General features: G+C 36.6%; 1 protein-coding gene across 1 annotated transcript in view; it reads left to right on the top strand.

Annotated features, from left to right (window-relative positions):
- The window catches only part of CDH11 (cadherin 11), a 90,875-nt gene extending 82,517 nt beyond the window's left edge, over window positions 1–8,358 (top strand). The window contains exons 11-12 of the mRNA XM_080937422.1: window positions 5,238–5,489; window positions 7,500–8,358. Coding sequence (XP_080793548.1) covers window positions 5,238–5,489; window positions 7,500–7,996 — 749 coding nt within the window. The 3' untranslated portion in view covers window positions 7,997–8,358. The remainder of the gene's footprint in view (window positions 1–5,237; window positions 5,490–7,499) is intronic.
- The last annotated feature ends 18,399 nt before the right edge of the window (window positions 8,359–26,757 follow it).

Genomic DNA, 26,757 nt, shown 5'->3' with positions numbered 1-26,757 from the left:
CCTTCAGTCTCTGGTCCACACTTTGTCTCCATATTTTCTTTAGACAGGAGAAATTCTGGGTGAAAAATTTGGAGATGAGTGGGTTGTCCCATTCCCCAACCAGGGGCCTTGCCTAACCTCTGGATATGGTCTCTTCAGCTTCTCCCTGCCCTTAGACATTTCAGCTAATGTCAGCCCCTTTGGGTTCTGGGAGCCTTTTGCTTTTGTGGCATCTGGGACTTGCTAGTGTCTACCCCAGTTCTTCATCCCCCATTGCTACACATTGCTACACTGCTCTAGTTTTTACTCTATTAAAATGGAATTTAATTTTTTTTATTTATGTGTATGTATGCAAAGTGGTCAGGTATGTGTATGTAAGTCTTTTTCCTTCAGAAGGCAGAGATATGCTGTCCTGGAGTTGCTAAAGTTACAAGTGGTTGGTAGCTGCCAGATGTGGATACTGGGAGTCCAATTATGCCCTGTGCAGGAGAAGTACACACTTCATTGCTGCGATATCTCTCCAGTTTACTTGCTTTATTCCTAGATGGTGGCTGTTCACATTTCTTTCCTCAGTCTTAAGTAAGAAACACAAATCAGTTAAGTTTAAAATCTCAACTGCTGGGAATGTTTACCTTTGACCTGTCCTATCTTTTTCTCTTTTTTTTTTCAAATTGGATATTCTCTGTATTTATATTTCAGATGTTATGCCCCTTTCCATTCCTATACCCATCCCCCTTTCCCACCCCTTGCTTCCATAAAGTGCTCCCTCTCCCACCCAACTTCTCCATCTCAGTACCTTGGCATTCTCCTACTCTTAAAATATGCCTTCACTGGACCAAAGGCCTCTTTTTATTTTGATGCTAGACAATGCTATCCTCTGCTACACATGCAACTGAAGCCATGGGTCTCTCTATGTGTACTCATTGGTTGGTGATTTAGTTTCTGGGAGCTCTGGAGGGTTTGGTTGGTTGATAATGCTGTTCATCCCATGGGGTCGAAAACCCTTTCAGCTCCTTAAGTCCTTTCTCTAGCTCCTTCATTGGAGTCCCCATGGTCAGTCTGATCATTATATGCAAACACCCTCGATTGTATCAGTATGACTCTGGCAAAGCCTCTGCAGGGGCATTCATATCTGGTTCCTGCCAGTAAGCACTTCTTGCCATCAGCAAAAGTGCTTGAGTTTGGTAGCTGAATATGGGGGGGATCCCCAGGTTCGGAAGTCTCTGGATGATCGTTTTTCAATCCCTACTCCTCTATTTGTTCCTGTATTTCCTCTTTTGTGTTTATTATTCTTTCTCTCACACACACAAACTCACACACAAACACACATACACAGGTGTATATGTGCATATGTGGAGAGCGGGTGTGGTGGCAGTCCCAAGATGATGCTTGGGACTCCGGCCTAGTCTTGTGACTAGCACCTGACTTCCTCCTGCCACCCCCAGAGATTAGCCACTCCCACCAAGCAAGCTGCACAGGTGACCCCATGAGATCAGGATAATAGGACTGCGCTTGGGGGCGGGGAGAAAGAAAAAGAGAAACTGAAAGGGAAACAGAAAGAGAAACAGAAAGAGAGACAGAAAGAAAAACAAAAAGGAACTTTGATTTTTGTCAATATAGTGAAAAACTGTGTGGGTAAAAGCAGCATGCAATTAGAGGAACAAGTAGGTATAAATCTTTGAAGCCTGAATTTATTTTCTTCATTTATTGAAACACTACAATCTTTACATGACATACACTGGTAATTCATAGCAACATTTACAATGTTTTGCCTAAGTGGGGAAAAAGTAGAACTGGTCATCTACTCTCATCCAAAGCTGAAAATATTGAGTATCAGGATGAAAAGCCAAGGTGTTTGACATTTTTTTTAATCCTGGGGAAATATGTAACCTAGAACTTAAGCACAAATGTAGTTCTTACTTTTGAATTGTGTGCACTTCCGTGTAGGCAGTTGCAATCAAAGCTTTGGTGACATTTCCAAGAATTCATTTTCCATCTGTGCCAATAAGTTTCTCATCCTCATTAGTCTCCTACCCAAAGAGATGAGTTTCCAGAAAAGTATTAATATTCGCTGAGCATTATCAACAGGCTCACACCACACTAAGTGCTTCTGTGCACAGAAGCAAGGTTAATCCCAAATTTATTAATTTCATGTCTAAAAGGGAATAACAAATATGAAGAAGATTCAAGATGCAAGCTACTTCTATTTGATCCTTAAAGCTGAGTGGCTTGTCTCATTATAGGCTTTTGATAAATAGGAAAGACTCTGGGAAGTCTCAAAATATAATATTTAAAATTAATACAAAATTTATCTTTTTATAGTTTCTTCTACTAACCATGTAGAACTCTATCAGTGCTGTAAATATGCCTCGTTTAATCATTTCTTTTCCTTAAATGAAACCAGACTAAGGATACTCTCAAAGACATAGTGTGAGTGGCCAGCTGCTTAGAATAATTTAGAAGAAAATTACACACAGTCATTTTTAAGATCAAGTATTTGTCTCCAGAAAGAACATTTACTATTGTTGTTTGTGTCTTTTCCTATGAGTGCATTTAGAACTGATTTTCATTTGTTCCTGAAAATATTTTTTTTATTTCTGACCATGTTATAGACAAATCATAAGAAATATCACCATTATAGGCTACAATGCTAGTGCTCAGAACTGCTCATATGGTAAAATATCAGACTCCTGTGGCAGGTCGGCAACCTGGACATACAGAGAAAATATTTTAAGTATTCAAGCAATTTAGATCATTTCAGTGTGAAGTCAAATTTGTAAACAAGTGACGCGTCTATGACCTTTACCCTTCATTAAGGCCCATGAGTGGACTTGTCGTTGGATACTAGGTTTCTGGTTGGCAGATTTAGTTGGTCCTCTGGAAGATAAGCACAGAGTACAATAAAAAGAGTATATTACATCATTTAATTTTAGTATTAGCAGAATGTGAATCTTTCTCCTTGACAAGATCTTGCAATTAAAATTTCTGGAAGACTCATACTCTATTTCTTTCCGATCTCTAGACATAATTCTTTTATCCATAAACATTGTTCATGAGAAGATATTTTAAAAGAAGTATTAAAAATTCCACTGTTATATCACTTAGAGATTGGACCTGTTGAGCCATCCTGGAGCTCGAATGCACTTTTCTGTAATAATTTTGGTGTTTCTGAGAGCAGCCAGATTTACAGAGGCTGACACATCTTGCACTCAGATATTGCTGATGTTTTCAGAACTGCTTTACACTGGTGTTTGGGTTTCAATTCCTCCCCTGTAGAAGCCTGAATTCTGTGATCTGAAGAGGCAAACTTGTGTGGACAAATTGTTGAAAAATAGGTTTTAAGTTATTATTTCAAAAGTTTTTATTACAACACTCTCAGTTCAAGTTAGCTTCTGCCATGATATCATGGTGCAAGTGTAGCCTGCACAGTCAAGCAAGTCAAGGCCTGCTGTGGAATTCCCTAATATGACAGTTTGTCCCAAGCAATTAATTTGCTTATGTTTATGCATTTTAATATGCATTTTATTCATAATGCCTATAATGATATTTCAAGTCATAGAACTAGAGTAAAGTTTGCAAAGGTTTAGTTGTCTTGGAAGTCTTGTTTGAATGATGAAAAAATAGAAAGGAGACAATGCCTTCTAATAGTTTATTATAAACACATACATTTGATTGCTAAGTGAGGGACAGTAGTATCACATGGAACATACGAGCATCACTAGGAGACTTAAGTGTTATATAGTTAGGTTACGTTCCACACTGATTTATGCAGTATATGGAACTTTTCTCCAATGAGAAAAGCCCACAATGTACCAATCACACAAGATCCAGAACATCTAAAAATGAGAGGCATGGTGCTGTGGCTTGGTGGAGGGGTAGGCAGTCCAATGGCTGAGAAACTCTTATCCTAAAGATTACTAATGTCAGTGAATCAATATAGCTTACCATTAGCACCACTCAGACTGTGTGTTCAACCCTCCATGACACTAGATCTACCAAGTAAAATAATTTTTGTTACCAAAATCCATAAATTTTATTTTGAGCTTTTTTGGGGTATTTTCCAACTACAGGAACACATTTATGATCCGTCAAACTACTTTAGGCTTGCCAACTAATGGGATTTGCTATCAGCTGTAGAATTCCCTTTGCTATAAATTACTATGTCCTAACCTACAAATGGACAGTCCACATCAGCAGATCAGTGTGATGGAGCATGTGCAATTCCTACTATTTTTATCCAATTTTTTCCCACTAGGTAAAATATCCTATAATTTGTGGTTGCCTGCAGAGTAAACAAGATGAGGAAGCATTGGGGAATAGAGGTTATAAAACATGAAGAATTATGAAAGCCAACATCTGGAATTTTGATTAAACTTTTCTCAGGACCAAAGTACACTATTTGCTCAACTAATATTTATTGAACATCTGCTGTGTGCCTGACAATAAAGGGCCTGAGATGAATCAGATAAAATCCCCTGCTCTCTCAAAATCCCAGATCTCAGTGAGGTCAAAGTGGTTTTGTCAACAAATCCTGAGTGGTGTGTAAAGTATGTACTTCTGTAGAAACAGGAGTATACAATATGATGAGTAACCATGTTCTAGAGTAATAGAGAGCTCCAGGAGGCATCCTTAAAAGATGACTCTGGGATGTATTCTGGAGTCAGGAAAAGTCCAACCTCTACATTAGAAAGAATAGCTAATCGAGGCAAGAAAACATTGTAAGAAAAGTTAGTGCAGGTGGAACAGCAATGAGTGCTACCAAAAGAAGCGAGCTCTCCATACTGGACTGAACTTCATTTGGGACAACAGAATTTTTGAATCAGGTATGGGTAATAGGCTTAATGAGTTGGTTACTTATGTTTGCTTGAGTTTCAAAGGAACAAGAATCAGCTATAATATTACTCAAGTATTTGCAATTTACTGAAGGAATTTTCCTATGTTGCATGAGTGGGTTCATGTTTTGGGTAAAGCTTGAGGAAGGGTGTGGAATTTCTTTACAGAATTCAAGCCCAAACTGCCAATAGAAAAATCATCTAAAGCCATTTTCTCAATTTTGTTCCAAAATGCAGAAATGATTCCGTGATTCTGTCACACTATATTCATGGCCTCTATTGGCAACTAGGTGAATTAGCAAGTGAGAGAAGGTCCAGCTTTGGCCTTGGGAATATGAAACATGTATTCAAGCTGTCAAGATTCAGATAACTGTGATTGGTATGGCCCTATAATGAAAACTCACCCTGTCTCTCTTCTTCAAACAGACAACACTGCAGGAGTATTTGCCCGACGTGGAGGTTTCAGTCGGCAGAAGCAAGACTTCTACCTTCTGCCCATTGTTATTAGTGATGGTGGCATCCCACCTATGAGCAGCACCAATACCCTAACTATCAAAGTCTGTGGGTGTGATGTGAATGGGGCACTGTTGTCCTGTAATGCTGAAGCCTACATCTTGAATGCTGGTCTGAGCACCGGGGCACTGATTGCCATCCTTGCCTGCATCGTCATTCTTCTGGGTAAGGATCTCCCTGTCCCATGGTGTGACCAATGCACATGCTCCAAGAGATTTATCCAGTACACGCTGGCTGCAAAAACTCTACTGTGTACATTGACTTAGTTTAAAACAAACTGCAAGGTGGAATAGGTCTCCTGAAAGCAGGTGAGTTGGCAAATTTTACTGGAAGACTTTGAGGAAGATTATCATGTGTACTTTACATGGTAGGACAGGACTGTAAGGCAAATGTCATCAGTGAGCTGGAGGGGCACTGGAAACAGTTTTAAAGCTGAAGAATGTAGACAGAAACCTGGTGTATGAGGGAGAGTTCTCTGTTTAAGAGTAAAAATGAAAGTGGATTAGGGGCAATGGAACAGAAAGAATAATGACTGTTGTGACGGATAGATGAAGATAGATCAGGACCTCAGCCAGAAGAAGCAGAGCAGTGATCTTCTAATTACCTGCACCATCCATCTGTGTGCTTTGACTGATGGTGGTACCTATGAGCTTCTCCAGCAGTTGGTGATGAGGTAGGCCTTATCCTCTGCTCATGTCCTAACAGGACCAAGTACCACTGTAGGACTTCAAATGCAAGGCATCTGATAACAAATTCATTCATTTTTTTTATGGAATGAATTAATAAGACCACCTTCACAGGAAGGAGGCAGAGAGGTTGGCTTAGCAGTTACTAGCTACTATCTGGGAGTCAGACACTATGGAAAAGACTGTGAGATGGAGACAAATGTCTTCACAGTCACTATATTGGATGAATTCACAGATTCTCAAGGAAGCAATTCACAAAGAGATGTACACAGTAGATTCTATGATTGGGACATAAGGTAGTATAGATGTGGTTAGAGAATGAACGGCATTGGCCAAGAATGTCAGGCATACATTCCCAGAAAACATGCATAAATTCTGGACGCAGAATTTTATACCTAATACAAGATGCTGGACTGTCTGGGTGCTTCAAACTAGATATAAAGCTCTCTCAAGAATTAATGCTAGATGCATAAACCCAAGTATGACAAGAAATATTATGATGTCATGGAGCAGGGGCCAATAGCCCTGTCTTGTTTCTGACATCAGATACCAAGAAATGTCCCATAAGGAATGACAAAACCAAAAGCAAACATAAACAACAAGACAAATCCACTAGTTAGCCAAATAACAACAACAAAGAGTGAACCGGGAAACTTAGGAATATGAATGTGCATCAGAGAAGTCACTTGGCTCCGTGGAACTTGTGTAATCTGAACTCAATCCAGTTTCTAATCCGTGCTTCTCAGAAAGATGTAAACCCAAAAGAAGCTCTCACTCCTATTTGCCAAAGGCAGCTGCAAGCCTTGTTTTCTGTCTAGCTGAGTGTGTGGGAGAGTCTTCAAACAAAATATTGTTGGAGCCTCCCTCTAGGGGTGGGGAGGGCACTGAATCGACAGAAATTAACAAGTATCTAGCATTCCATATAAATGATTGCTGGCTCTGCCAAGTGCCCAAGCCTAATGGATACCTCTACCAGGAAAGATAGGATTGCTTCACCTGTGCTTTTAAATAGTACTCTGTTTTCATGTTCGAATAGGCAGTATATTTTTCTTCTGAGGGTTTTTATAGTTGCCTCTTCCCCCACCTTTTCGATTAGATTTATTTCTGTATTACAGGGTAGGGCCTTTGGGCAGGAGTCTCCTATTTTCTAAAGTGAAATCGTAGAATTTCTTCTTGCAAGAAGAAATGGGCATTTGATTCTTTCAGAAACCAGTAATCCTTGCTAATTCTTCAGAGGCCTGCCAAGTAGCCTTGGGATTTATTTGCAAAACACTGAAGATAATTCCAACCTGTCGATTCACAGGGCATGATGGGCTCAGGGCAGACTGTACAGACAGAGACAGGTCAACATGTAGCTCTTTGGGAATTCTGGGGAAAGATTTCTTTTTGCTGCCACTCCAGGTTCTGAAGCACAGTTCCTCTGAGATGACTAGGCAGGCAGGCTGGGCTTAACATTGGGTTGTCTGACATTCTTTTTCTTCCCTTACAGTCATCGTTGTGTTGTTTGTGACCCTGAGGAGGCAAAAGAAAGAACCACTCATTGTATTTGAAGAAGAGGATGTCCGTGAGAACATCATAACCTATGATGATGAAGGAGGTGGTGAGGAAGACACTGAAGCCTTCGACATTGCCACCCTGCAGAATCCTGATGGTATCAACGGATTTATCCCTCGAAAAGATATCAAACCTGAGTATCAGTACATGCCTAGACCTGGGCTGCGACCAGCACCCAACAGTGTGGATGTGGACGACTTCATCAACACAAGAATACAGGAGGCGGATAATGATCCCACGGCCCCTCCTTATGACTCCATCCAAATCTATGGTTATGAGGGCAGGGGTTCCGTGGCTGGGTCCCTGAGCTCTTTGGAGTCTGCCACCACAGATTCAGACCTGGACTACGACTATCTACAGAACTGGGGACCTCGTTTTAAGAAACTAGCAGACTTGTACGGCTCCAAAGACACTTTTGATGATGACTCTTAACAATAATGATACAAATTTGGCCTTAAGAACTGTGTCTGGCATTCTCAAGAATCTAGAAGATGTGTAAACAGGTATTTTTTTAAATCCAGGAAAGGCTCATTTAAAACAAGCAGAGTTTTACAGAGAGGAAACATTTAATAAAACTGCAAGAACATCAAAGTGGAAAATACTGTGAAGTACCTTTTCCCACTTTAAAAAAAAAGCAAATATTGAAGTTGTTTATCAATTTCACTAGAGAAAAACCACTTGGCACACAAAATATTTAAATGAAGGAAAAGTCCACAGTGAACTTACAATGAAGGGAAATCGTCTATGTGTTCTGAACATCTAAGTCTCTCTTATTTTATTTTTTAATTTGTCAAAGAAGCTTCCACAAAATTAGAAAGGACAACAGTTTTGAGCTGTAATTTCGCCTTAAACTATGGACACTCTATCTGTAGTGCATTTTTAAACTTGAAACATATAATATCCAGCCAGCTTAAACCCATACGATGTATGTACAATACAATGTACAATCATGTCTCTTGAGCATCGATCTTGTTACTGCTGATTCTTGTAAATCTTCTTGCTTCTACTTCCATCCCAAACTAATCCGTGCCAGATATAACTGTCTTGTTTCAGTGAGGAGCACCCTATTTCTATGTCATTTTTAATGTATCTATTTGTACAATTTTAAAGTTCTTATTTTAGTATACATACGAATATCAGTATTCTGACATGTACGAAAATGTTACAGCATCACACTTATATTTTATGAACATTGTACTGTTGCTTTAATATGAGCTTCAATATAAGAAGCAACCTTTGAAATAAAAAAAAAGATTCTTTTTTAATTCTGGGTTTGATTCTTAACACTGAAACAAATAAGGGTTTCTAATGATCCATTTATATTTCTAATTTAATTGTGATCTTTAAATAACCCTATTTATGACCTGTTGTAGTCTGCTGCTCTACTGTTTATTTAAATCAAATATGTTTGACTCTTTTTTAAAAATAAGGTTCTGTAACTTCATGTAAATTATTTTTTGTATGTTCTGGCTTATCCTGGCGTATATCTTCTAAAGAAGGACAATAGAGATCTAGACTAGCCTATGACTAGCCTATGGTTTTACAATATGTTATATATTATGCATTTAACCTGTGAACTCATAGTTACGAGAGACAAATTTATGAGGACTGTCAGACCTCTCGATGTTCTAGATATAGACTTGATTCCTTACCTTGAGCATTGTGGTGTTGAAGGGGTGCATAGTCAAAACCAACTCTGGTTTTCCATATGTAATTTTTACTAGGATAAAAACTGATGATAGTTGAAAATGCTCATTTTTTTTCCTCCTGTAATTTTATTTTGTCTTCAAATAATATGAATTTCAAGTCTTGATGAGAAAAAGGGCAATCCACATTTCCAACCTTTATTTTAGAAGATGCTTTGGGCCATATACTCTCAATGAGATCAGGGACTATGTTGAGCATTGGTGATTGATACCATTTGATTGTGTTACATCACAGTCATCTGCAGTTGCCTCTAGTTTCCTGGGACTGGAACTTCTGTGAAGGACCTTTCAACTGTACAATGGACCAAAGGTCCAGACAAAGCAATACTTGGGAAGACACCACACAGAGTCACACTGCAAACATTTCCCCTTCTTTTCTTAAAACATAGGACACCTGCTTTTTCCTCTTGGATTGTGGCATTTTTTAAACTTTATTGTGATTATTTCATGAGACCTTATATACTATTTTTTTATGAAATGTTCACTCCCAGTTAACATTGCATTGACATCAAATCAGTTAACTGATTCAATGGGAGAAATTCAGTGGACATTGCCACTTGAGAGTTTGTTATCCCAGGAAGGAATGTGCTTTTTAGGTACTTGCACAATTGCAAGTTATGTTAGTTTTATAGATAGACTTTGTAATCCAAAGAATATTTTGCTAGGTTTACACCGATCTCCAATTGAATTAGAAATAACTGAATAACTCAAAAGAAAAACAAACCTTGCTTACTTAGTTATATGTCCTCTCACCATAACAATGATTCTTTGGCTTATATAGGAATGTAGTCAGAAGACAGTTGACAACTCCATTTTCACGTTTTTATGTCAAGGAACATTTTTTTCCCCAGGACTGTCTACTTTTCAATAGTTAAAAAGTCTTGTTTTTTTCTTTCCCCCTTTTTTGCTTTTCTTTTTATTTTTACTTTAAAGATCTTAAAGTTTGTAGAATTCTCTTAGAAGCTTGGAAATAAAATGTCTTTCCCAATTCATGGAATCCTTTTTCATTTGGAACATGTTACCTTAAAGACAATTTCATCTTAAGGAGTCCTTCCTTATATGGTTATAGAGTGATCACAGCTTCATGACATTGGTAGAAATGTAGAAAAGAATGCTGGTGTGTTCTATCTGCTGTGGCATGGCTTATATTTATCATTGATTCATTTATTCATTCATTCATCAATTTATTAATGGACTCATTTTTTTAAAATCTGATATCTGCATGCCATACTTCAAGTTTAGAATAATTCTTGTTGCCTTATTTGACAATGTTTATTTATCTCAATTATGGTTCAAATGACCTGTTTTGTTGAGTTTCGTTTGCCGGCTTCATGTTCATATCACCTATCCCACAAATCAATGCAATGTTGAGGGAAAATCAGTATGATAGGATACAAAGGAAGAAAGGGTAAGAGGGAAGGTAGGTTTGTTACAACTGTTCTGGTTAGAAATCCTGAGGATAATGTAGGAACAGGAAATCAAGATATCAACATCTATTAGAGAACATTTTAAAGATACTGATTCATGATTCTTAGTCAATACAGCCTGTTAGTCTGATGGGATCTGGTGAAGAGTGTTTGAAATTTCTCTTGAGTATTTGTGCTACATGTTTTCCTACTTTATGAGTGTCTTTACAGTTTAGTCAAGAGAGACGAGAAGAAATGGAGTAGTTCAAAGAACAGTGCCACGCTCTATGGAACAAGCAGCTCAAGACAGAAAAGAAGCATATATACCCCAGAACATAACAGGGCATATTTCTAGGAAGTAGAACATAAGATATAGTGAGATCATAAAATTCAGTTCATCAGAGATGGGGAAGAAAAATGGGCCTATTTTGCTCAAGCACTACTAGGCTGCTTGGTGAAACTGTCAAAACATATTTTGCTCTTGGTTTTTCTCCACAGAGAAGCTATGGTGTTAAAATAAACCAACAAAACACAAACAAATAACAAAACCCTCAGATGTTAGTTCTATTCTATAAGCCCCTTTCTGTTTCTCTCGAAGACTTAAGATGAGTTTGGATTCCTTTGCTTTCCCACTCTATGAGAGATGGTCCTGTAAATTTCTTTCATTTATTTTCTCAGTCCACCCTGCCTGTCAGTGCCTGGGGTAGAAATTAAACTGGCTGACTTTTAGTTCTTATACATTTGAAACATTCCTTACTCCAGTTTACACAGCCAGTTTCCTGAGCACCGGTGGTCACTCATAGTTTATCACCAATTAGGGACTGGGGGTTTCTGGGTAAGTATGAGAATGTAGGAAGGCATGGCTGCTGCCTTCTCAACTTGAAAGAACAATGAATACTTGCTGTGGATGACAGAACTCTGACTTGGTGTTGGATAAATGAAAACCATCACTATTTTAAACTTCCCTTTCTGAGAAATTTGGACTAATCTGACCATGATACATGAGATTATGCTATGAAGAACAGAGAATAAAATTGGAGAAATGAAGTTTAGCTAAATCCAGAGAGTCATATAAATTAGAGATGTTGTGACAGCTAGCCTATTACCAGGAAGGGCCTGTTAATAATCACATGTGTACTCACTAGAGAAGCAAGGGGTGAGCAAAGATTAAAGAATTAGTGAGTATGTATACAAACTAAACAGTTTCTTCTAATGGGCTTTAAGTAGTATATTACAACTTTATTTTTTAAATTGAATATTCTCAGTATTCATATTTCAAATGATATCCCCCTTTCCCCCATTACTATCCCCCCACTTGTTTCCATGAAGGTACTCCCTCTCCAAACCACCCTCCCCATCTCATCACCATGGCATTTCCCTACACTGGACAAAATGCACCTTCAATAGACTAAAAGCGTCTTCTTCCACTGATGCCAGACACTACTATCTTCTGCTATATTTGCAACTAAAGCCATGGGTCTCTCCAGGTGTGCTCATTGGTTGGTGTTTTAGTTCCTTGGAGTTCTGGAAGATTTGTGTGATTGATAATGTTTTTCTTTCGATGTGGTTGAAATCCCTTTCAGTTCCTCCAGTCCTTTTTCTAGTTCCTTCATTGGGGTCCCAGTGTTCAGTCTGAAGGTTAGCTTCAAGCATCCTCAACTATATCTGTATGACTATGGCAGATCCTCTGAAGAGGCAACCATATCTGCCTCCTACCAATAAGTACTTCTTGGCATCAGCAATAGTGTTTGGGTTTGGTGGCTGCATGCAGAGTTGGATCCCCAGGTGAGGCAGTCTCTGATTGATCTTTTCTTCAATTCCTGCTCCTCTACTTGTTGCTGGGTTTCCTCCCATGAGTGCTTTATTCTCCCTTTTAAGAAGAACTAAGGCATCCACATTCTGCCCTCCTTCTTTTTGAGCTTCACAAGGTCTGTGAATGGTTTCTTAGGTATTCAGAGCTTTTGGTGGCTAGTCTGTGCTTATCAGTGAGTGCATACTATGTGAATTCTTTTGAGAATGTGGTACCTCATTCAGTATGATAGCTTCTAGTACCATCTAATTTCTTTGGAATTTCATAAAGTCATTGTTTTTAATAACTGAGTAATACTTCACTGTGTAAATGTACCACAATTTTTGTATCCTTTCTTCTATTAAAAAACATATGGGTTCTTTCCAGCTTCTGGCTACTATAAATAAGGCTGCTATGAACATGGTGGAACATATGTCTTTGTTATATGTTAGAGTATCTTTTGGATATATGCCCAGAAGTGGAATAACTGGGTCTTCAGTTAGTACTATGTACAATTTTCTGAGGAACAGCCAGACTGATTTTCAGAGTGCTTGTACCATCTTACAATCCCACTAACAATGGAGGAATGTTTGTCTTTCTCCACATCTTTTCCAGCATCTGCTGTCACCTGGGTTTTTGATCTTAGCCATTCTGACGGGTGTGAGGTAGAATCTTAGGGTTGTTTTAATTTGCATTTTCTTGATGAGTAGGGATGTTGAACTTTTTTTTTTTTTTTTTTTTTTTTTTTTTTTTTTTTTTTTTTTTTTTTTTTTTTGGGTGCTTCTCAGCCATTCAATATTTCTCAGTTGAGAGTGCTTTGCTTGGTTCTGTACCCAACTTTTAATAGGATTATTTGATTCTCTGGAGTCTAACTTACTGATCTACCTGCCTGTTGCTATACAAATACCATATGTTTTTAAAATTATTTTGTTGGATATTATCTGTATTTACATTTCAAATGTTGTCCCCTTTCTCCCTACCCCCATCCTCCCACTACCTACACTTATTTCCATGAAGGTGCACCCTCTCCCAATCACTCTCTCTACCTCAGTGCTATGGGAAAACGGAAAACATGCCTTCACTGGACCAAAGGTCTCTTTTCCCATTGATGCTAGACACTGTTGTCTTCTGCTACATATGCATCTAAAAACATGGGTTTTTCCCATGTGTGCTCTGTGGTTGGAGTTTTAGTCCATGGGAGTTGTGAAAGGTTTAGTTGGTTGATAATATTATTCTTCCCATGAGTTTGAAACCCTTTCAGCTCCTTTACTTCTTTCTCTAGCACTTTCATTGTGGTCCCCTTGTTCAGTCTGATGGTTAGCTACAAGCATTCTCAAATTTATCTGTATGACCCTGGCAGACCCTCTGAGGTGGCATCCATATCTGGCTCCTGCCAGTAAGCACTTCTTGGCATCAGCAATAATGCTTGGGTTTGGTGGCTGTATATGGGGTGGATCCCCAGATGAGGCAATCTCTGATTAATCTTTCCTTCAATACCTGCTCCTCTAATTGTCCCTGTGTTTCCTCCTATGAGTGCTTTATTTTCCATTCTAGGAAGAACTGAAGCATCCACATTCTGCCCTTCCTTCTTTTTGAGCTTCATAAGGCCTGTGAATTTTTTTCTTAGGTATTCAGAGCTTTAGGGGGCTAGTATCTGCTTATCACTGAGAGTTTAACATGTGTGTTCTTTTTGTGACTCTGTTGATCTGTAATACAGCTTGAGGTCAGGGATTGTGATTCTCCAGGAAGTTTCTTTGTTGAGAATAGTTTTTGCTATCTTGTTTTTTGTTTTTGTTATTCCAATTAAATTTACAAATTGATCTTTCAAACTCTATGAAGAATTAAGTTGGAATTTTGAGGATGATTGCACAGAATCTATAGATTGCTTTGGCAAGATGGTCATTTTTACTATGTTGATCCTTCCAATCTATGAGTATGGGACATCTTTCCATCTTCTGAGATATTCCTCAATTTCCTTCTTCAGAGACTTGAAGTTTTTGTCATACAGATATTTCACTTGCTTGGGTTAGGGTCACACCAATAAATTATATATTGTAGTGACTATGGTGAAGGGTGTCCTTTTCCTAATTTCATTTTCACCCTGATTATTCTTTGAGTAAAGGAATCCTACTGATTTGTTTGAGTTAATTTTATATCCAGCCACTTTGCTGAAGTTGTTTATCAGCTGTAAGAGTTCTCTGGTAGAATCTTTTGGGTCACTTCTGTATACCATCTGCAAATAGTGACAATTTGACTTCTTCTTTTTTTGATTTGTATCCCTTTCAGTTCTTACTGCTAATTGCTCTGCCTAGGACTTCCAGTACTAAATTGAGTAGGTAGGAAGAGTAGCCCAAAAACTCTGAATAACCAAGCAACAATTTACAGACCTTATAAAGCTCAAAAAGAAGGAAGGCCAGAATGTGGATGCCTAGGTTCTTCTTAGAAGGAAGAACAAAACACTCACAGGAGGATATAGAGAGACAAATAGAGGAACAGGAAAAGGATCACTCAGAGACTGCCTCACCTGGGGATCCATCCCATTTGCCACCACTGAACACAAGTACTATTGCTGATGCCAAGAAATGCTGCCTTTAAGATAGGTACCTCTGGTTTTGAAGACTAATACAGACTTAACTTTTATTAAGAGAGAGGATATATATATATATATATATATATATATATATATATATATATAAATATAACTAGAAAAAAACTTATAGTGTTGTTTATTCCCTTATACTAGTAAAATTTTTGAAGCCTCTTACTATATGGTAGTTGTATGATAACACATAAAACCTATCTTATTTATTTATTTATTTATTTTGGAAACTCAAAGTGTGTGTTACAGGAAAGACTAAATATATCCCTAGAGAAATATTGGAGCTTATGTGAGAGTTACATTGAGAAGGGTCTCAGCAGTTTTGCCCCTGGTCAGGGCAAAACCCCCATTATCTAAACTTCAACTTAAGGCGTCACAGAAGATGGCTGTTCCTCATGATCAGCATCTTAGATGATATACACTGGTGTTGAGAATGTTGAAAGAGATAGAGATTTTCTCATGTTTACTTGCTTAGTTTATTACTTGTAGTTTTAGAATACACTGGTATCAAAACTCAGCAGATTTTGCTACCTTCTAGGTTCAAAGTGTTTTAGGAACCAAAACTGTAATTTATAATGCTGCAAACATCATCTGAATTTTAAAAATCAAACATGAAAGGGAGGAGTTAGGTGTTCATGTTGTTTCAGGGAGAAGGTTGATATTTCATCTGCTTTCTGAAATTAAAAAATGTATAAAAACAAAAGAGCTTCCGCACTAAAACTTCTGCAATTTCTCAGAGTGGGGGGGGGGGAATATTTGTCCATCTCTTTATAGGAAGGTTGGTTTTCTATAACTAAAAAATTACTACATTGTTCTTTATAACTTTTAGAAAGTATTGGTCAACACATGACTATCTCTCACTGATTTACAGAGGGGAAAATGATTGAAGTTCGGGATGTACAATTCTTTAGCTAAAGTTCAGAAACAGTATATTAAATTGTTTCTGTAAAATGCACTCCAACGTGTAATAGTCTTTTAACTTCAGGTGGGTATCATGATCCCTCTTGAATGAACACCATAAGTAGCAGTCTCTAATTTGCCATTAGTGGTAAAAATGAACTGCTTCCAGTTTCTGGATCCATTGTATGTCCACAGCATTCACAAGAAGGTAGCAATAATGAAACAAACACTTTATTTTTTCCCAACTTCATGCCCTAGAACAATGCAGGAGATTCACCCCATATACCCCTCAGCTCATTTCCTCCTCTCTTTAGAAAAAATAAAATCCACCCTTTTTTTCTCTTCTAAACCCAAAGAGGTGACAGATGTCTTGACACAGCCATAATTTGCTTTAGGCAGGGAACTTATTGACAGTGCTCCTAGCCAGAGGGGGGAGGGCAGGAGAAGGCAACAACACAATTACTTTTGTAGTGGATACATGGAATTTTTGTGTAAACCTAAGTAGCATAATATTGAAAAAGAAGGACATAAAATAGTTATTAGTTTTGTTTAGAAAACAAGTTACCACTATAATATATATATGTAATATATAAAATAAATATATCAGCTATATCTAGAAATATATATGTATTTACCTACATAACGGTTGTATTATTGCTGTTGTTACTTGAAGCAGACACACTGAAATGAAACCATTTTTGAGAGGAGGGGTATATTTTGTGCAGAGTTTTAAGGGTCAGTGGAAGAAAGAGAGGGTAGCAATAAGAAATCAGGGAAGAAACTTCAAGACAATACCAGAACAAGACAGAGGCCCAGGAATGCACACCTAGTTACCAGTTCCTTCCTTCATGCGCAACATGTCATATTCCCACCACTTCCCAATAGGATACTAAATGTCCATATCTCCCAGTAGATTAATCTGTCCAGGAAGTCAGAGCCATCATATTTTAATTGTATATGAAAATACCCACACAGACACATGAACATGAATGCTTTCCTAACCCCTAAGCATATTTTAACTCGCTAGAATTGACAATCACAATTACTCAGGGCAATTGGATGGGAACTATGTATCAACTGTTATTTGAAATCTGATTGCAGTTGTCAAGAATTGCACATAGTTTGACAACTCTAACATAAGCAATTTCATGTTTGATATAATTTTGCCTCATTGTTCAAGTAATGGTGCTGCCTTTTATTAGACACATAACTCTTCTCTAAAAATATTTAGATTTTAAGGCATACAATTAGAATCCAATTTTCATTACAAGTCTAATGAGCTTAACTACAATACTTCCATCATTTCAGCACTTGGAAATTTGAAATTATTGTATGCTTTGATGACATTCTTCCTTGTCCCCTTACTTCTCAGTAATAACTCAGAAAAAAAAATAGCTATATTTGTTTTAAAGTACAATTATCAAACATTATTTTCTTATGATTTAGTAAAGAGATGATGATGAGTTTAATAATTTTGACCCAAAGACATATCAATGCTTGTTAAGAACTGCCAGTAGACTATTATGGAATATCCATTTCATTTTTTCTTAAACTTAAAATTTTAGAGGCTGTGAAGACGGCTCAGTAGTTTAGAGCACTGACTGTTCTTCCAGTGGTAGTGTGATCAATTCCAGCAACTGTATAGTGGCTCATAGCCATCTGTTATGTCATCTAATGATCTCTTCTGGTGTGTCTGAAGACAGCTAGTGTATTCATATCCATAAAATAAGCAAAAAATATAAAAGTATAAATTTAAGTTTTTAGATTATTAACACAAAATAAATATTGAGTAAATGTTAAGAGCAGGAACTCAAAGATGGCTAGATGAAGGGGACTGAGCAGTATGTTAGCCATTTTATCATGCATATATGACAGCATTCAAAGCCATTAGAATTATCAACCAACCAAACCCACCACAGATCTCAGTGACTACAACACCAACTAATGAGTTCACATGGAGAGACCTATGATCCCAGATGCATATGCAGCAGAGGATAGCATTTTCTGGCATCAATGGGAGGAGAGGGCCTTTGGTCCAGTAAAGGCTCATTTTTCCAGTGTAGGGTAATGCCAAGGCACTGAGGTGGAAGAGGGTGGTTAGGAGAGGGAGCGCCTTCATGGAAGCAATGGGAGGGGGAGGGGGAGGGGGAATGGGATCAGGGAAGGTAATAGCATCTGAAATGTAAATGCAGAGAATATTTAATAGAGAATGTAAAAAAAGAATTGCAAACGTATTAGTTTTTAAAAGACACTTGATTTTTTCTAGTCATCATGTTGTGTTAGTAGCATTATGACCCCATAGAATTATATGATTCATAATTAAAGTCACACCTAGAATGAAACAGAACTTAGCACACTCATCAGATCTGTGAAGTGGTACCAGATCTTCTTTATGACTCACAAAATCTTGTGGGTTCACCATCTACATGAGTCTGCTTTTATCTACATATACAATAGGGTGATGTAATCTGTTTGGGGCATGATTCTAAGAATTTCAGTGAGCGGTGACCCAGAATAGAAAATAAAGCATATGTGTGACTCGTTGTATAAGCTAATGATTTCATTGCTTTGTTATCATATGGGAGTTGTCCAACTGTAAACCAGGTCTATCGTTCACTGGAAAAAGATGTAGAAGGAAGCCTCAGATGCAAAGATAAATGAAATTGAGGAGCCTGTGGCTTTCTTTCTTCTTGTTGTGGCCTTTGACCCAGTAGCCATAAGATACTGATTCTGGGAGAAGCTACCTTTTATTTTCTGGTGTGGATGGTCAACCTAAGAGTTATTTTAGTCCAGCATGACCCTTTAGTCTTTTAGCCTAGAAAATCCTTCTGTCAGGGAGTCTGTGTGGTACCCCTCACTTGGACTCAAATGTTCAATAAGTCAAAATGTGTCTGCTATGTCACTGGCTGTTGGAAAGAAGTAGTAGTAAGTGACATTCTAAAGAAAACAATACAGTTCTTTTTCCTTTTCTTTTTAAATCAGCAAGCCTAAGCATGTCATTTTCTAAGCCTCTGCCTCTGTGTGCCAGCCACAGAGCTGGCTATCACATTTCTACCACTGTTGAAGAACACATTTCTGCTTCTAGATCTCATCAGTATTTTTTTTAATTAATGATCTTTCTTCTACAAACACAAGGAATGATGAATAAAAACATAAACGAAGACATTGTTTTCATAACATATCCCATAATCTGGAATGCTGTGGCTCCTCATGATTAATCACTGGGCTTGTTGGTAAAGGTTGTGTAACATTTTCTGATTAAGACCAAAGCTGGGATTATGTGGCTAACCTCTCTATAAAAACGCTGGTTTTAAGCAACAGTTCAAGACTCACAAAGATAACCATTGGACTGAACGCGGGGACACCAATGAAGGAGTCAGAGAAAGGACTGAAGGAGCTGAAAGGGTCTGCAACCTCATGGGAAGAACAAAATTGTCAACTAACCAAACCCACCACAAATCCCAGGGACAAAAACACCAACCAATGTGTTGTTATGGAGAGACCCAAGGCACCAGGAGCACATAGAGCAGCGGACAGCATTCTCTGGTGTCAATGAGAGAAGAGGACTTTGAGTCAGCAAAGGCTTTTTTCCCCCAGTGTAGGGGAATGCTGAAATAGGACAGGAAAGTTAGAAGAGGGAGCACCTTCATGGAAGCAATAAGAGAGGGAGGGGAAAGGGGATTGGTAGAAAGGAGATAACACCTGAATTGTCAATATAGAGAATATCCAATATAAAAAATAACTCAGAAAGCCCCCCTAGAGCATGCCTATAAAATATCAGTCTCTCTCTGAGAGTTTCCAGTATCTTATTCAATTTTAAAACTATAATAACTCAGACTGATGTTATAATTGTTATTTATATATTTGCGCTCTCTCTCTCTCTCTCTCTCTCTCTCTCTCTCTCTCTCTCACACACACACACACACACACACACACACACTCCACAGCACCACACAGCATAGTGAACACTTCACTAGTAAAGTAGCTTGCTTTGTTTACCTGTCTGTAGAAGGCAAAAATGCAAAACCCTGCCTGTTACTTATTGCTATCCTAATAAATAAGAACTTAAAAATGTTAATGGATAGTTAAACATTACCAAAACCTGACTTTTAAGCATTGGTTGCATAGTTTAAATGTTTTCAGTCAACATCCTATTTTCAACCTCTGTATTAATACAAATAAAGTTGTCTAGCAAAGGTGAATTAAGGAAGAACAGTTTGGTGTCTTTTCTTCCACAGAATAGCCATAAATCCATTAGGCATAGGAAAGCAGTCAGAGTATGTTAATCCCCTCAGAAAGTTTGCTTTCCAGCTTTTCCAGTGTCCAAAGAGCTGAATTATCATTAAACCAGATATTCAATGTGCTACACAAATGTCTTTAGATAAAGGGAATGCAGGTGTGATTTGGCAAGGAAAGCATAAAGCGTTCACCTGCCTATTCTATCCCACAGTTATATGAGCTCTCTCTACATGACATTTCCTTGTGGTCAGTGTGATAGACTGCTCCCTTAATTTTAATGTATATGAAGTTCATAGATTACCTAAAACAATTATATCAGTGCTAGTCATTGTGATAAGTATTAAATATCTTCTTTTATCCAGGATCTTGGATGATGTACATATTATTCATACTCAAAAATATCAAACTGGTAATTTATTGTCAGGTTATTGTATAAGCATTGGGTAATTTTTAAGTTGTTGGTGAACTCTCTTTAATTGTCTCATTGTTTTATAAAAGGTGTAATATTCATAATATTACAGACTGTGCATATTTCTCCTGTGATATTCCTAAAAGGGAATTTTTAGGTTGTCTTAACATTTTTGTGTTTATGTGTTCACTTTATATAGTAAACATTTAAGGGCTTACCTATGGAGGTCAGAGACAACTGTTGTATGTCACTATGTGGATTCGGGCGATTAAACTCAGGGCATCATATCTGGTGGTAAGAAACTGTCTTCTGCACTATCTTATCAGCTCAAAATTTTGTTTGTGTTGTTCTTTTGAAAAAGATTTTCATGTATCTTAGAGTAGCATTAAAATCACGAGGTAGTAGATAAGAATGGTGAATAACTGATTATCCTGCATCTGTCTCCCAAATTCTAATGGTGTAGGTGTGTGCTACTACACCTGGAGAGATGATAGCATCCTGTTTATGTACAAGATATCTCCAACATTTATCAATATTGAAAATAAGAGACAAAGGTGGATTTTCTATATCATAAATAAGTTTTATATTCTCTATATTATATTCAAGATAGGTGCACACTGAATATGAAAAAATAATGTTTTCAATTCTTACGTTAATAGTTGTTCAATTACATACTATGAGAATGAGTCATTACTTGCTAAGTTATATAATTCCCAAATATGTTTGACAGAAACATCAAACTCTCAATGCTGAATGCTGGTGAGGGCCCAAGGAAAATAGCAGTAACAAAATGGGCCACCTTCCTGACGTCTGGAGAAGTTCGAGAGGAAATATCCAGATAAAAATAAAATGCCATCAGAGGTGTATAGCCAAAACTTGTAACTACAGATGATATAGAAGCAAGCCATTATTATTAGAATCAAAATCATCCTGCTTTTCTGGTATTAAACACAACATAGCTGAACTGTGGAAGCATCTATACTACGTTATGTCATAAGTTTTTTAGTTAAAGTGAGTACAATTGTTGATAACGCTCCAGAAATAGTGAAAAACAACACACACACATTTCCTATGTATTCATGGTTAGCATCTTAATTTTAATTTTATTTGGGTCAGAGAAAGTTCTTTGTGAGATTTCAACTTTTATGAATTTTTGCTTTTTTAAGCATCAAAATTAATCTATTTATAAATTCCACCATGCTTAGGAATATGCTTACATCATTGCTTGGATTTTCAACTAATGGCAAACTAAATTAGAAGAAAATATTCAAATCTCTGTATTCTTACCAATTTTCTGCTTAATTACCTTTTTAATGTTGATTACCTCAAAAAACTTGTTGAAATGTCAAATTATAACTCTAGATTATTCTGTTTTTTTCTTTCATCTCTGTTCATTTTTTTGCCTCAAATATTTGAAATGCTATTATTGGGTGCATATTTTTAGTATAGTTACCATGTCTTATTTCTGGTCATAGTCTGTGCTCTCAAGTGCAATTTTTCTAATGTTAATGTCATGAGTTCTTACTTAGTTGTACCTCATACTGGTCTGCAAAGTATTCTATGCTTTAACATTTAACTTAGTCCCTTTGCATTGAAGAAAGATGGCCATCTTTCTTTTCATGGCAATCTGAAAATCCCACCATTCTGAACTCAGAGAACCAAGATCATTAATTCTCAATTTTATTTGTCTTAGTATTACTCTCTACAGTCTTAAAAAGATGAAAATTGTGAGGGCTCTTGTTCCTATTTGCATATGCATTTAACTTTAACTTTAGCAATTGAAAATCAAGTATGCACTGATCATACTTTCAGAATAAGAATAAAAATCCTATTGGAGTTAACACTGAAATATTTGGCATTTAGAAAAAATTCACCAAGAACTTTGCATTATTATTAACTTAAGAATTCCCAGTAAAGCCTGCCACCTATAGATTAAAAAGTGCTTCTCAGATGTGAACAATGTATAGAGAATCCTCTGTGGACGTCAAAATCTTCACTTTTCTCTTCTTACAAAGGTCCAATTCCCTCAGATTATGCTGAAATCAAACCTTGGGTTTGCTTCATCAGCACCACACCTCTCAGCCTTAGCTGAGGTGAGAGAAGACAATTAAACTTCTTTCTACCCACTCATGTTGCCTCTTCATTGGATTAAAGCTGTCATAAGATGACTCTGCAAAGCTAGATGACTTCAGGCTATGTCTACTTCCTGCAGGGCAAATATCTGCAAGATAGGAAAATCATAATCTTCACCACCTTTCTAAAATGAAAGCTTTTGGAACAGAAATGCTAAGAAGAATCAACACCATTAGAATTTAACAAGACCCTGGGACAAAATACATCAGGGACCCAGGGAAAAAAAGCAAATACTACTCGAATGATAAAGGAATGCAGTGATAAAATGACCCCTAATCATATTCTGCTATACTTATAAATCAGGATCTTGCTCAACCGATACTACAGAGAAGCTTTTTTTTTTTTTTTTTTTTTTTTTTTTTTTTTTTTTTTTTTTGTAGTAGACAGGAACAATTGCAGTGACTCACAGCTGGACATTGTGAAGAGGTTAGAGATGTTGGAACCCTCAGTCCTCAATGGGTTACATCCATCAAATCCCTTTCATCAGGGCTTAGAGAAGAGGAGAAAGAAAGACTGTGTGAACCAGAGGAAAGGGAAGACACCAAGGAAACAAGGCCTTTTAAAAACAGCAGAATTGAGGCACACATGAAATCATGGAGGCTGACAATATCTCCAGGGCCTGAGACAGATGGGATCGTAGTTCTGTGAGAGAAAATGGACACAGGCCCTCACCCTAACACAGACAATATCTCCAAATGTTAATTTCTGCAAAGAAAAATTAGTTTTCTCCAACAAAATCCCACTCAGAAGGGAAGGCCCTATACATAGCTGAAGTTGGCCTATATAAGGCCATTTCAATGGCAGATCTGGAAGCATTTGTTGTTACTGTTGTCTCATACCTCATGCTTCTCAGAGAGTTGTTCTAGTTTTTTTCTTCTAACAAGTCTTTTGTGTATACATTATGTGGGATATCTGTGTGGGAGAACATGGGTGTCTGAGATTTTTTGTGCCTTTTAGTTGGTTCTTTGTCTTGTTTGTTTTGCCCTATTCTGGTCTGTTTTTATTTTATCTAAACATCACTATTACTTATTATTACTATGATTTTATTTTAGATGCTTGTTTGTATCTTACTAAGAGAGGGAAAGTTTATGTATTTGGATGCATGGGGAAAGATCTGGGAGGAGTTGAGTGAGTGGAAATTTTGATGAGACTGTTGTTTAAAAAGAATCTATTTTCCAGGAAAAATATAAAATTTAAAAACAGTATTGTGCAGTATCATCTGGTAGGAGAGGAGAATAGACAACAAACAATTTCTGATGAAATTACTAGAAAATCAGCATGGGAAGTTAGAGTTAAATTTTTGTGCAACATTAATTATAAGTGGGATAATTATTATAGAGGAAATGGAAAAAAATTATCATTTTGAAAACATCTCTATTTGGAAGGTATGACTAGATAACCATAAAGATACCCTAGTGGAAGGAACTTTCGAGACAGAATAGTAAGAGAAAAACAACCAATAGTAAGAAAGATAACAACCAAAGAACAAAGGACTAATGAAGATTGGAAAATGTTTACAGAAAACAGTGTAAGAACAGAGTTTGAATTTGTCATTGGAACCTTTTAAATCAGTTGGACAAGAGTAGATAGATGTGAAAAAGCTATGTGTGCCACAAAAGTGGAAGTACAACTAGCTAGCGATAGTACAGAAAAATTGTATATATGTAGCCACTAATTCTAATAAGACATAGGCTTTAAACAGAAGTAGCATTTTGTATGATAAAAATTAACAAAGCTAAGATAAAGTAAACAAATGAACATAAGATCATGGTAGTAAATTGGACAAGAATTCAGAGAAACACTTGAATGTTTTGATGGCTGAAGTGTATATTAGTATATTTGTTTAAAAATCAACTGGACAATAAGTACTAAGAGCCAAATTCTTGCAAGTACCAACATCCTGTCTCAGAGAATTTATCTACTCAAAGATGCCATCCAAATAAGGAATAACATTGGCTTGTCTCTATTCATATGAGTGTTCAGTGTTGCTCCATGTAAAGTAAGTACCCAGTCCCATGTAGTGCTAGAAGTCACTGTGGCATGCCATTATCATGGATTTGTGTATAGTTATTAAAAACTATGATTCAAAAAATTCTGTAGCATATTGACATAGAAAATGCTTCTGAAGTGTTAATAAACTGCATGTTTGTGTATGTGTGTGTATGTAAAAGTGAGTTACAGTTTATATTTGTAAACTTATGTCATGTCTAGATCTGCATAATCCTGTAGTAGAGTGTTTATCATCCCTCTGGAAGAGTAGCAAGTAACATATACAATACAAGGATTTGCATACACATTTCTGTCATATTTATTATACCACATTATGTATTTATGTATTTATCATATTTCTGTCCTGCTATATACCTACTTATCTATCTATCAGGAATTTTTCCATTTACCATTATCTTTTTATGTTAAGATGTAGAATATGATGTTTTGATACGTGTACATAGAAATGTTCTATTCAAATTTACATGTTATGATTTCACAGCTACCTTTGCATGTTTATACTTATGACTTTAAAAATGTATTCTCCTCACAAATTTTCAAGCCTGTATTAGATACCTGGGATTCACACAAAGGAAGGAGAGAACTGAATACACCAAGTTGTCTTTGGAGTCCCATATGTGCACTATTGCACACTTACACACCTTGATGATAAAACAAATATTAACATTTATCAGAGAAGGAGGAATAACTAGAGTTTTTAAATAGATACAAATTTTACCTACACTTTATTGCAGAGATTAGTCTAGAAAACTTGCACAGGACTTTTACTATGACTTTAAAATCATCCCTTTATAGTATCTATTGTCCGATTACTTTTGCAGATAGAAAAGAATAAAAGGGACTATATTATATTTCTGTCATCTCTAACTACACAGTAAGTTTAGATTTTTCCCCGCATTAACACTTGTCAAAAATAAACAAACAAACAGACAAAACATTGGTGTCTATATCAGTAATAAGTTGTTTGAAATTCATAAGAGTTGAATGCCAATGTCTTTCTTACTGGTTTATAAAATAGACTCTGGATTCAATAAATACTCTATTAACTGCAATTTCAAAGTTCGTATAAATGGGTTGATAGCTGAACACCAAGCATTTCTTAAGACCTAGTTAGCAGGAGTATTAATAAGAAAAAAATTCTCAGTGTGAAGGAAACCTGCAAGTCATGTGTTCAGAAGATAATAAACTCCCAAAAGACAGTAGTTTTAAGTGAATGTTATGTAGTCATTGGTTATATAGTTTTTAACATAGGGCATTTTGCCATATTATAGAAATGCATAACTGCTTTTACTAGAGAGAGAAATGTGTGTTAACCAGAGTATTAAAAGCCTAGTTACTTATTTTTCTCAGTGCAATTAGAACTATGTCAAAGTAAAGCCACTTTGTGAAAAAGCCACTGCTTTTTCCAGCTTAGAAATTGTATCAAAGTACTTACTATTTTGGCCTCTGTTCCCTTGCAGAAGATACTTGCTTAATGAGTCTTTCATTTTTAGGAGTTACTGTTTATTTTTATTGTTACAAAGGAGAATATTTGAAAACTAATTTCAAATTAGTTTGCCTTTAAGGTCTGGACCTGTAATGCTTAGTAAGTTTGTCTTGTAATGATTTTGAGTCAACAGCAACAGAATTATGTTGACTTAAATCCCAGAGATATAATTTTCACATGTTCCTTTAGACTGTATGCCTGGAAGTCTTAACAATTAAGTGATAAAATTATACTAATTGCTGAGAAAGGGGACATTGAAGGAAATATATAAATGAAGAATAGAGAAAACAAAAATAGATCAATATATATAATAAATGGAGATTTATTAAAAATCAATTTGACAGAAAGGCCTCTGAGCTTAAACAACTTCGCCTTTGTAGAGTAAGTATAAGTAATTTCATAATCAATATCATAATCATTAGCATCATCATCATAAATACACAAACATATAAATAAAGAGAAAGAAATATGAGATATAAAGATGAGAAAAATGAGAAAATTAAGCTGAATGTCATA

The sequence above is a fragment of the Micromys minutus genome (genome assembly GCF_963924665.1).
Source record: "Micromys minutus genome assembly, chromosome: 24".
Taxonomy (NCBI): Eukaryota; Metazoa; Chordata; class Mammalia; order Rodentia; family Muridae; genus Micromys; species Micromys minutus.
The sequence above is the reverse complement of the archived record's forward strand: the minus strand, read 5'-3'. Positions and strand labels throughout refer to the sequence as shown.